Source organism: Miniopterus natalensis, chromosome 4 (genome assembly GCF_054644295.1).
Source record: "Miniopterus natalensis isolate mMinNat1 chromosome 4, mMinNat1.hap1, whole genome shotgun sequence".
In the NCBI taxonomy this organism is placed as follows: domain Eukaryota; kingdom Metazoa; phylum Chordata; class Mammalia; order Chiroptera; family Miniopteridae; genus Miniopterus; species Miniopterus natalensis.
The window spans coordinates 78967028-78979246 of record NC_142084.1 but is presented as its reverse complement, the minus strand read 5'-3'; the positions used below and the strand labels follow the sequence as shown (position 1 = coordinate 78979246).

At 54.3% G+C, this 12219-nt stretch overlaps 1 protein-coding gene across 1 annotated transcript in view; it reads right to left on the bottom strand.

Moving 5' to 3' along the window:
- The window catches only part of OBSCN (obscurin, cytoskeletal calmodulin and titin-interacting RhoGEF), a 145448-nt gene that overhangs the window by 57121 nt on the left and 76108 nt on the right, over positions 1–12219 (bottom strand). The window contains 4 exon segments of the mRNA XM_087816905.1: positions 278–541; positions 1092–1355; positions 8118–8381; positions 11833–12099. Coding sequence (XP_087673031.1) covers positions 278–541; positions 1092–1355; positions 8118–8381; positions 11833–12099 — 1059 coding nt within the window.

Sequence of the window (12219 nt, the reverse complement as noted above, 5' to 3'; positions counted from 1 at the left end):
CCAGGACAAGAACACCCACAAGGACCACACAAACTGCAAAGGGCCATAGTATAAATGAGAATGAATGCACAGATGGTGACACAGACAAATGGATGAGAGGAACAGAGGAGACAAAGGACTGGACACAAACATCAGGACATGAAAGTGGCCACAGCCACAGCAGGGAGAGGCTCAGGGACCCCCGTTGGAGAGACACAGCCACGTAGTCCTACAGGGCAGAAGGTAGTGATACGCAGACACCAAGCCACTGGTTCACATGGCTACACATGGTCTTTACCCTTCACGGTCAGTGTGGCCAACGTCCTCTCCTGCCCGCACACACATGAGTACTCCCCGGCATCTGCCACCATCAGGCCACGGATCTCCAGCTCACATACGGCCCCATCCTGCCTCAGGCTGACTCTGTCCCCGGCTCTGAGGGTCTCGAGCCCCTTCCTCCACTCCACAGAGGCTGCCTTGCTCAGTTCACAGTGCAGCGTTACCATGGCCCCTTCCATGGCCTCTTCATTCCTTAGACCCTTTGTGAACTTGGCAGGCAGAGCTGGGGGAGGGGGTCAAAAATACACAAACACAATCACACATCTGAGCACATGGGTAAGAAAAGACATGGACAGCACACAAAAAACATAAATCCCATGTGGACACAGGTCACATGCTGGGTGTGCCTAGGACACTGTACATTGTGACTTCCCTCAGCCCAGCCTGTAAACAGCGAGGCTGTGGCTACTTTCGTGGATTCTTCAGGCTTCAAGCTTGGCATGAAACGTGGACAGGACTAGGGATGGTCATAAAAACATGTGAATAGCATATTCTGCGGAGAACTTTGGAGCAGGACCTAACAGCACACAGGACATGGCACAGAGACTGACAGATCAACAGGACAAAACCAGTGGTGACATGAGGGGTGAGAAGTGGCTTAGATGCGGGTTTCTCATGGTTTGTACCATAGCCAAGAAAGTAGAAGAGATTCTGTGGAATTATGGAAAGAGGGTAATACTGACATAGCAGAAAACATGGAAAGAGTGCAGAGGAATGTCATGGAGTAACTGAACATCAAAACATGACTCTGCTTGGCCACACGTGGTCTTTACCCCTGACAGTCAGTGTGGCAGATGTCCTCTCCTGTCCGCACATGCACGAGTACTCCCCGGCATCAGCCAAAATCAGGCCCCGGATCTCCAGCTCACACACAGTTCCGTCCTGCCTCAGGCTGATTCTGTCCCCAGCTCTGAGGGTCTCAAGACCCTTCCTCCACTCCACAGGGGCTGCCTTGCTCAGCTCACACAGCAGCGTGGCCGTGGCCCCTTCCATGGCCTCTTCCTTCCTCAGGCCCTTTGTGAACTTCGCAGGCAGAGCTGAGAAGGGTCAGAGAACATCAGATTGTCTGGGGGACTCTGTGTCCAGGACAAGAACACCCACAAGGACCACACAAACTGCAAAGGGCCATAGTATAAATGAGAATGAATGCACAGATGGTGACACAGACAAATGGATGAGAGGAACAGAGGAGACAAAGGACTGGACACAAACATCAGGACATGAAAGTGGCCACAGCCACAGCAGGGAGAGGCTCAGGGACCCCCATTGGAGAGACACAGCCACGTAGTCCTACAGGGCAGAAGGTAGTGATACGCAGACACCAAGCCACTGGTTCACATGGCTACACATGGTCTTTACCCTTCACGGTCAGTGTGGCCAACGTCCTCTCCTGCCCGCACACACATGAGTACTCCCCGGCATCTGCCACCATCAGGCCACGGATCTCCAGCTCACATACGGCCCCATCCTGCCTCAGGCTGACTCTGTCCCCGGCTCTGAGGGTCTCGAGCCCCTTCCTCCACTCCACAGAGGCTGCCTTGCTCAGTTCACAGTGCAGCGTTACCATGGCCCCTTCCATGGCCTCTTCATTCCTTAGACCCTTTGTGAACTTGGCAGGCAGAGCTGGGGGAGGGGGTCAAAAATACACAAACACAATCACACATCTGAGCACATGGGTAAGAAAAGACATGGACAGCACACAAAAAACATAAATCCCATGTGGACACAGGTCACATGCTGGGTGTGCCTAGGACACTGTACATTGTGACTTCCCTCAGCCCAGCCTGTAAACAGCGAGGCTGTGGCTACTTTCGTGGATTCTTCAGGCCTCAAGCTTGGCATGAAACGTGGACAGGACTAGGGATGGTCATAAAAACATGTGAATAGCATATTCTGCGGAGAACTTTGGAGCAGGACCTAACAGCACACAGGACATGGCACAGAGACTGACAGATCAACAGGACAAAACCAGTGGTGACATGGGGGTGGTAAGTGGCTTAGATGCTGGTTTCTTGTGTTTCGTGTAACAGCCCAGGAAGATGGGAGAGATTCTGTGGAATTATGAGAGGGGGTAACATTGAGATAGCAGAGAACATGGAATGAGTGCAGACGGATGTCGTGAAGCACTAACTGGACACCAAAACATGACTCTGCCTGGCCACAAGTTGTCATTACCCCTGACGGTCAGTGTGGCAGACGTCCTCTCCTGCCCGCACACACATGAGTACTCCCCAGCATCAGCCACAACCAGGCCCCGGATCTCCAGCTCGCACACAGTTCCGTCCTGCCTCAGGCTGACTCTGTCCCCAGCTCTGAGGGTCTCGAGCCCCTTCCTCCACTCCACAGGGGCTGCCCTGCTCAGCTCACACAGCAGTGAGGCCATGTCCCCTTCCGTGACTTCTTTCTTCCTCAGGCCCTTTGTGAACTTCACAGGCAGGGCTGGGGAGGGTCAGAGAACATCAGACTGTCTGGGGGACTCTGTCCAGAACAAGGACACCCACAAGGACCACACAAACTGCTATTGGCCATGGCATGAACTTGGGAACAAGTGCACAGATGGTGACAAAGGCAAATGAAAGAAGAGGAACAGAGAACACAAAGAGCTAGACGTGGACAAGAGGACATCTAGATGGAGAGATGAAGCTGGGAGATGCTCAGGGACCCCAGTTGGAGACATATACCCATGGATACTACAAGGGAGCAGGTGTTGACATAGCAGGAATATGCAGACACCAAGTCACTGGTCCATAAGGCCATATGCAGTCTTTACCCTTGATGGTCAGCGTGGCTGATGTCCTCTCCTGCCCGCACATGCATGAGTACTCCCCAGCATCCGCCACAACCAGGCCTCGAATCTCCAGCTCACACACAACTCCATCCTGCCTCAGGCTGACTCTTTCCCCAGCTTTGAGGGTCTCAAGCCCCTTCCTCCACTCCACAGGAGCCACCTTGCTCAGCTCACAGCACAGCGTGGCTGTGGCTCCTTCCATGGCCTCTTCCTTCCTCAGGCCCTTTGTGAACTTGGCGGGCAGGGCTGGGGTTGGGAAGATATAGGAGGACACAATCACACATCTGAGCACAGATAACACAAGAGGTGGACAGCACAGAAAAGACATAAAACCCATGTGGACACGGGTCACCTGCTGGGTATGCCTAGTACACGCTGTGGATTGTGGCTTCCCTCAGCCCAGCCTGTGAACAGTGACTTGGTCACTTTCATGGATGACTCAGGCCACAGGCTTTGTATGAAACTGGTGGACAGGGCCAGCGAGGGTTGGAAAGACACATGAAACAGATTCTGTAGAGAAATTTGGGGCAGGACATGACTGGATGGAGGAAATGACACAGACTCTGAAAAGACAACAGGGCAAAACCAGTGGTGACATGGGGGTGGTAAGTAGCTTAGATGTTAATTTCTTGTGCTTCTTGTAACAGCCCAGGAAGATAGGAGAGATTCTGTGGAATTATGAGAGGGCGTGACACTGAGACAGCAGAGAACATGGAATGAGTGCAGACGGATGTCATGAAGCAAGTAACTGGACACCAAAACATGACTCTGCTTGGCCACAAGTTGTCATTACCCTTGACGGTCAGTGTGGCAGACGTCCTCTCCTGCCCGCACACACAGGAGTACTCCCCCGCATCTGCCATAGCCAGACATAGGATCTCCAGCTCGCACACAGTTCCGTCCTGCCTCAGGCTGACTCTGTCCCCAGCTCTGAGGGTCTCGAGCCCCTTCCTCCACTCCACAGGGGCTGCCCTGCTCAGCTCACACAGCAGTGAGGCCATGTCCCCTTCCGTGACTTCTTTCTTCCTCAGGCCCTTTGTGAACTTCACAGGCAGGGCTGGGGAGGGTCAGAGAACATCAGACTGTCTGGGGGACTCTGTCCAGAACAAGGACACCCACAAGGACCACACAAACTGCTATTGGCCATGGCATGAACTTGGGAACAAGTGCACAGATGGTGACAAAGGCAAATGAAAGAAGAGGAACAGAGAACACAAAGAGCTAGACGTGGACAAGAGGACATCTAGATGGAGAGATGAAGCTGGGAGATGCTCAGGGACCCCAGTTGGAGACATATACCCATGGATACTACAAGGGAGCAGGTGTTGACATAGCAGGAATATGCAGACACCAAGTCACTGGTCCATAAGGCCATATGCAGTCTTTACCCTTGATGGTCAGCGTGGCTGATGTCCTCTCCTGCCCGCACATGCATGAGTACTCCCCAGCATCCGCCACAACCAGGCCTCGAATCTCCAGCTCACACACAACTCCATCCTGCCTCAGGCTGACTCTTTCCCCAGCTTTGAGGGTCTCAAGCCCCTTCCTCCACTCCACAGGAGCCACCTTGCTCAGCTCACAGCACAGCGTGGCTGTGGCTCCTTCCATGGCCTCTTCCTTCCTCAGGCCCTTTGTGAACTTGGCGGGCAGGGCTGGGGTTGGGAAGATATAGGAGGACACAATCACACATCTGAGCACAGATAACACAAGAGGTGGACAGCACAGAAAAGACATAAAACCCATGTGGACACGGGTCACCTGCTGGGTATGCCTAGTACACGCTGTGGATTGTGGCTTCCCTCAGCCCAGCCTGTGAACAGTGACTTGGTCACTTTCATGGATGACTCAGGCCACAGGCTTTGTATGAAACTGGTGGACAGGGCCAGCGAGGGTTGGAAAGACACATGAAACAGATTCTGTAGAGAAATTTGGGGCAGGACATGACTGGATGGAGGAAATGACACAGACTCTGAAAAGACAACAGGGCAAAACCAGTGGTGACATGGGGGTGGTAAGTAGCTTAGATGTTAATTTCTTGTGCTTCTTGTAACAGCCCAGGAAGATAGGAGAGATTCTGTGGAATTATGAGAGGGCGTGACACTGAGACAGCAGAGAACATGGAATGAGTGCAGACGGATGTCATGAAGCAAGTAACTGGACACCAAAACATGACTCTGCTTGGCCACAAGTTGTCATTACCCTTGACGGTCAGTGTGGCAGACGTCCTCTCCTGCCCGCACACACAGGAGTACTCCCCCGCATCTGCCATAGCCAGACATAGGATCTCCAGCTCGCACACAGTTCCGTCCTGCCTCAGGCTGACTCTGTCCCCAGCTCTGAGGGTCTCGAGCCCCTTCCTCCACTCCACAGGGGCTGCCCTGCTCAGCTCACACAGCAGTGAGGCCATGTCCCCTTCCGTGACTTCTTTCTTCCTCAGGCCCTTTGTGAACTTCACAGGCAGGGCTGGGGAGGGTCAGAGAACATCAGACTGTCTGGGGGACTCTGTCCAGAACAAGGACACCCACAAGGACCACACAAACTGCTATTGGCCATGGCATGAACTTGGGAACAAGTGCACAGATGGTGACAAAGGCAAATGAAAGAAGAGGAACAGAGAACACAAAGAGCTAGACGTGGACAAGAGGACATCTAGATGGAGAGATGAAGCTGGGAGATGCTCAGGGACCCCAGTTGGAGACATATACCCATGGATACTACAAGGGAGCAGGTGTTGACATAGCAGGAATATGCAGACACCAAGTCACTGGTCCATAAGGCCATATGCAGTCTTTACCCTTGATGGTCAGCGTGGCTGATGTCCTCTCCTGCCTGCACATGCATGAGTACTCCCCAGCATCCGCCACAACCAGGCCTCGAATCTCCAGCTCACACACAACTCCATCCTGCCTCAGGCTGACTCTTTCCCCAGCTTTGAGGGTCTCAAGCCCCTTCCTCCACTCCACAGGAGCCACCTTGCTCAGCTCACAGCACAGCGTGGCTGTGGCTCCTTCCATGGCCTCTTCCTTCCTCAGGCCCTTTGTGAACTTGGCGGGCAGGGCTGGGGTTGGGAAGATATAGGAGGACACAATCACACATCTGAGCACAGATAACACAAGAGGTGGACAGCACAGAAAAGACATAAAACCCATGTGGACACGGGTCACCTGCTGGGTATGCCTAGTACACGCTGTGGATTGTGGCTTCCCTCAGCCCAGCCTGTGAACAGTGACTTGGTCACTTTCATGGATGACTCAGGCCACAGGCTTTGTATGAAACTGGTGGACAGGGCCAGCGAGGGTTGGAAAGACACATGAAACAGATTCTGTAGAGAAATTTGGGGCAGGACATGACTGGATGGAGGAAATGACACAGACTCTGAAAAGACAACAGGGCAAAACCAGTGGTGACATGGGGGTGGTAAGTAGCTTAGATGTTAATTTCTTGTGCTTCTTGTAACAGCCCAGGAAGATAGGAGAGATTCTGTGGAATTATGAGAGGGCGTGACACTGAGACAGCAGAGAACATGGAATGAGTGCAGACGGATGTCATGAAGCAAGTAACTGGACACCAAAACATGACTCTGCTTGGCCACAAGTTGTCATTACCCTTGACGGTCAGTGTGGCAGACGTCCTCTCCTGCCCGCACACACAGGAGTACTCCCCCGCATCTGCCATAGCCAGACATAGGATCTCCAGCTCGCACACAGTTCCGTCCTGCCTCAGGCTGACTCTGTCCCCAGCTCTGAGGGTCTCGAGCCCCTTCCTCCACTCCACAGGGGCTGCCCTGCTCAGCTCACACAGCAGTGAGGCCATGTCCCCTTCCGTGACTTCTTTCTTCCTCAGGCCCTTTGTGAACTTCACAGGCAGGGCTGGGGAGGGTCAGAGAACATCAGACTGTCTGGGGGACTCTGTCCAGAACAAGGACACCCACAAGGACCACACAAACTGCTATTGGCCATGGCATGAACTTGGGAACAAGTGCACAGATGGTGACAAAGGCAAATGAAAGAAGAGGAACAGAGAACACAAAGAGCTAGACGTGGACAAGAGGACATCTAGATGGAGAGATGAAGCTGGGAGATGCTCAGGGACCCCAGTTGGAGACATATACCCATGGATACTACAAGGGAGCAGGTGTTGACATAGCAGGAATATGCAGACACCAAGTCACTGGTCCATAAGGCCATATGCAGTCTTTACCCTTGATGGTCAGCGTGGCTGATGTCCTCTCCTGCCCGCACATGCATGAGTACTCCCCAGCATCCGCCACAACCAGGCCTCGAATCTCCAGCTCACACACAACTCCATCCTGCCTCAGGCTGACTCTTTCCCCAGCTTTGAGGGTCTCAAGCCCCTTCCTCCACTCCACAGGAGCCACCTTGCTCAGCTCACAGCACAGCGTGGCTGTGGCTCCTTCCATGGCCTCTTCCTTCCTCAGGCCCTTTGTGAACTTGGCGGGCAGGGCTGGGGTTGGGAAGATATAGGAGGACACAATCACACATCTGAGCACAGATAACACAAGAGGTGGACAGCACAGAAAAGACATAAAACCCATGTGGACACGGGTCACCTGCTGGGTATGCCTAGTACACGCTGTGGATTGTGGCTTCCCTCAGCCCAGCCTGTGAACAGTGACTTGGTCACTTTCATGGATGACTCAGGCCACAGGCTTTGTATGAAACTGGTGGACAGGGCCAGCGAGGGTTGGAAAGACACATGAAACAGATTCTGTAGAGAAATTTGGGGCAGGACATGACTGGATGGAGGAAATGACACAGACTCTGAAAAGACAACAGGGCAAAACCAGTGGTGACATGGGGGTGGTAAGTAGCTTAGATGTTAATTTCTTGTGCTTCTTGTAACAGCCCAGGAAGATAGGAGAGATTCTGTGGAATTATGAGAGGGCGTGACACTGAGACAGCAGAGAACATGGAATGAGTGCAGACGGATGTCATGAAGCAAGTAACTGGACACCAAAACATGACTCTGCTTGGCCACAAGTTGTCATTACCCTTGACGGTCAGTGTGGCAGACGTCCTCTCCTGCCCGCACACACAGGAGTACTCCCCCGCATCTGCCATAGCCAGACATAGGATCTCCAGCTCGCACACAGTTCCGTCCTGTCTCAGGCTGACTCTGTCCCCAGCTCTGATAGTCTTGGGCCCCTTCCTCCACTCCACGGGGGCCTCCTTGGTCAGCTCGCAGCGCAGCATGGCTTTGGCCCCTTCCGAGGCCTCCTCATTCCTCAGACCCTTTGTGAACTTCGCAGGCAGGGCTGGGGTAGTCAGAAGAACCCAGAAAACATCAGCATGGAGAATTTTGGGGTAGGGGCTAGACATGGACACTTGACAATGAAACATACTCTGGGGCCAATGAGGAATAAAAGCATGAACACGTGAACACAGTGATGGGGAATAGTGCCCATCCCGGTGAACGCCAGTGAGGAGCTGGATCCTCAGTAAGGACCTCCAACCAGGTCAGACACAGGGAAATGGCCATAGCTTCAATGGCCATATAGACAAAGACAGTCACCAGAAGGATGTAATCTGGAACCTTCTGTCGCTCATTCTGCCTCAGACTATATCTGATACCAGATTTGAGGGCCCAAGCCCCTTCTCTTGCTCTACATGCCAGGCTGCTCAGGTAACAACACCATGGCCATGGCCACCTCCATAGATCCCTAATTTTTAGCAATTTGTGGCCCTTATAGGTGTGGCTGGAAGAAGGAGACATGGCAAGGGCTGCCTAAATCTCTCCCCCCAAGAGTTTACATCAGCTCTCACACCTCATCATCTCCTGTAGTTCCTGAGGCCAGAGCCTAGGACTAAACAGGGATGACCTGGATGGACCAGAGTAAGGAACACCCCAGACAGGAGGGTATTTGAGCCACCCTCCTCCCGGCTTGTCACCCTGGTACAGCTGTCCTTGGAATCCCCACACTTCTAGAAGCAGCTCTCTTGAGCCACCTATAGCTTGTCACATCTGCTCCTGTACTCTTTGGCTGCTAGCTAAGTGACAGCCCTCTGAGCCCATGCTCCTTTAGCCTCCCAGTCAGTCTGACCAGCATAAGGGCCCAGTGCTTCCCTGCTAGAGACACTGTCCTCTGTCCATGCAGCTAGAGGAGTCACGTTGGTGGCTTCTCCCCAAAGGTCTGAGTATTCATGCACATGACGGCTGTTCCCAGCCTCCAGAATTCTCTTCTTCACTGTCCTCCTTGTCTCATGAGTGGGTCTGGCCAGGGCCTATGACCTGAGGGCTCTGAACACCTGCAGAGGTGTCCTTCCCTTTGCTCTTTTCTAAGACCCACCCCTGCCCTTGTGCTCCTTCATCAATGTTGCTCCTTGGACCCTCCCAGGCCACAGGGGTGGCCCCTTCCTGTCTCTGTCCATCTGCTTCCCCTTCAGGAACTGATCAGGACCTCATGAGGGCCCCTGGGGACCCGGAGTCCTGACCTGTCACCAGACTGCCAGTCATACCTCACTATGGCCAGACCCAGCCCTGATTCCCCATCTCTGAGGGTCTTAGGCCTCTCCCACCACTTCTTGAGGGAGCCCTGCACAACTCACAGAGCAGCATGGACATGGCACCTCCCATGGCCTTCTCAGGACTTTTGTGAATCGGGGGGTCAGGACTGGGGAGGGTTAAATGGACACACAGGCCATTGGATCCTACAGTTTGCAGACAAGAAACAGGCCATATATACTAAGCTGGCAACACAGGCACCTTCTGGAGGTGGGGCCCCAGGGACACCAGGCAGGACACCCCTCACAGGGGTTGCTCCGATGTGAGGGGAAACTGCCCTGTCTCCCTGCAGGGATGCCCACACAATTGGCTATCATCCACTACACAGTGGGTATGGCCCAGTCGGCCCCTAAGCCCTGGCCAGTCCACCTACTCCAGCTGAGCAAGCCCCTACCCCAACCCACAGCCTGAGCTGTTGGTCCACCCCAGACCACCTGGCCACACCCCAGCAAGCCCCCTACTGCTGCAGCGGAGAGCCACCAGATCCACCACAGACACAAGACACAGAACCCCAACCCAGGGTGGATGCCCACCAGCAACAGACACCAGTCACAGACACTCCACCCCGGCACAGACACCAGCCATCCCTTCCTGGCTAGGGCTGTGCTCTTAAACCCAGCCCTCCCTGCCACTCCATCTTCTCAGACCTAACTTCCTCCTCACCCTCCACACCCACCTCACCTCCCACACCCACCTCACCTCCACCTCACCTCCCACACCCACCTCACCACCTCCTCACCTCCCACACCCACCTCACTTCCACCTCACCCTCCACACCCACCTCACCTCCACCTCACCCTCCACACCCATGTCACTACCTCACCTTCTACACCTGCCTCACCTCCCATGGCACCCAGGACAGTGGACACCAGATCACCTATATGGCTCTCTCATGGCCAGCCACATATGCTTGGCTCCCTCCCTCAGTCGTAACTCCTGACATCCCTGCATGAAGGGCCACACTTAGATCTATTAGCTAATCCTTGCTGGCATGGCCCCCTCAAGAGGACTGTATTCCACCCTTTGTGTTGTATGGCTGCCCTCCTCTTCTCTCCCAGATGTGACCCCTGTGAGAGAGGAAGCCTTTGTTTTCTGATCTTTATCTGAGAAGGCCTCACACGGCTAGTGCTGAGACTCATGCTGCAGGACAGCAGGAGACAGAGAGAGGTGGAAATACCTACACACATGAACATAGCAAAGGGGACCTTCCCAAGCCCTCAGACACAGAGCTGCCGCTCCACGTGGCCACATGCAGTCTTTACCCTTGACTGTCAGTGTGGCCGATGTCCTCTCTTGCCCACACACGCACGAGTACTCCCCAGCATCCGCCACCACCAGGCCACGGATCTCCAGCTCACACACGGCCCCGTCCTGCCTCAGGCTGACTCTGTCCCCAGTTTTGAGGATCTTGAGCCCCTTCCTCCATTCCACGGGGGCCGCCTTGCTCAGCTCACAGTGCAGCGTTACCATGGCCCCTTCCATGGCCTCCTTGCTTCTCAGTCTTCCTATGAACTCAGCAGGCTGGGCTGTGGAGGGTCAGACACAGAATATCAGATTCTGTGAAGAACTTTGGGACAGGACCTAACAGGACAAAGAACATGACACAGACACTGACAGGACAATAGAACAAAACCAGCAGTGGCACAAGAAGTGAGAAGCAGTGTAGATGTTGGTTTCTCATGGTTTGTACAACAGTCCAGGAAGGCAAAAGGGACTCTGTGGAATTATGGGAAGAGGGTGACACTCACACAGCAGAAAACATGGAATGAGTGCAGACAGATGTCATAAAGCGAGTAACTGGACACCAAAACAGGACTCTGCTTGGCCACACATGGTCTTTACCCCTGACGGTCAGTGTGGCAGACGTCCTCTCCTGCCCGCACACACACGAGTACTCCCCAGCATCCGCCACCACCAGGCCACGGATCTCCAGCTCACACACAGCCCCGTCCTGCCTCAGACTGACTCTGTCCCCAGCTCTGAGGGTCTCAAGCCCCTTCTTCCATTCCACGGGGGCCGCCTTGCTCAGCTCACAGCGCAGCGTTACCACAGCTCCTTCCATGGCCTCCTTGCTTTTCAGTCTTCCTATGAACTCAGCAGACTGGGCTGTGGAAGGTCAGAGACAGGGAACATCACCCTCATCCTCCTACAGGGGATGAAAGGTACTGCATGGGGCTGCATGGGCAGGGCAGGGGCACCCTTACCCTTCACCGTGAGCGTGGCTGAGGTTGTCTGCTCCCCGAAGCAGCAGAAGTACTGACCGCTGTCGTGGGGCTGCAGGTCCCGGACCACCAGCTCCAGCATGGTGCCCTCCTGCCGCATGCTGTACTTGCCTCCTGGCCGCAGAACCTCATCACCACAGCGCCACTCAACAGGCGCAACCACAGATGACAGCTTGCAGCGCAGTGTGGCAGCACCGCCCTCCAGCACCTCCACATCCTTCAGGCCCTCCTGGAACTGCACTGGTCGTGCTGTGGAAGGCACAGGCTCAGCTTGTCCTCACTCTCGCATTCCCCTGGGGTTCTCCTACAGTTGAGAAGGGCTGGAGGCACCAGTGCATGGTGCAGGCAGGCCCACCTCACCCCTTCTAC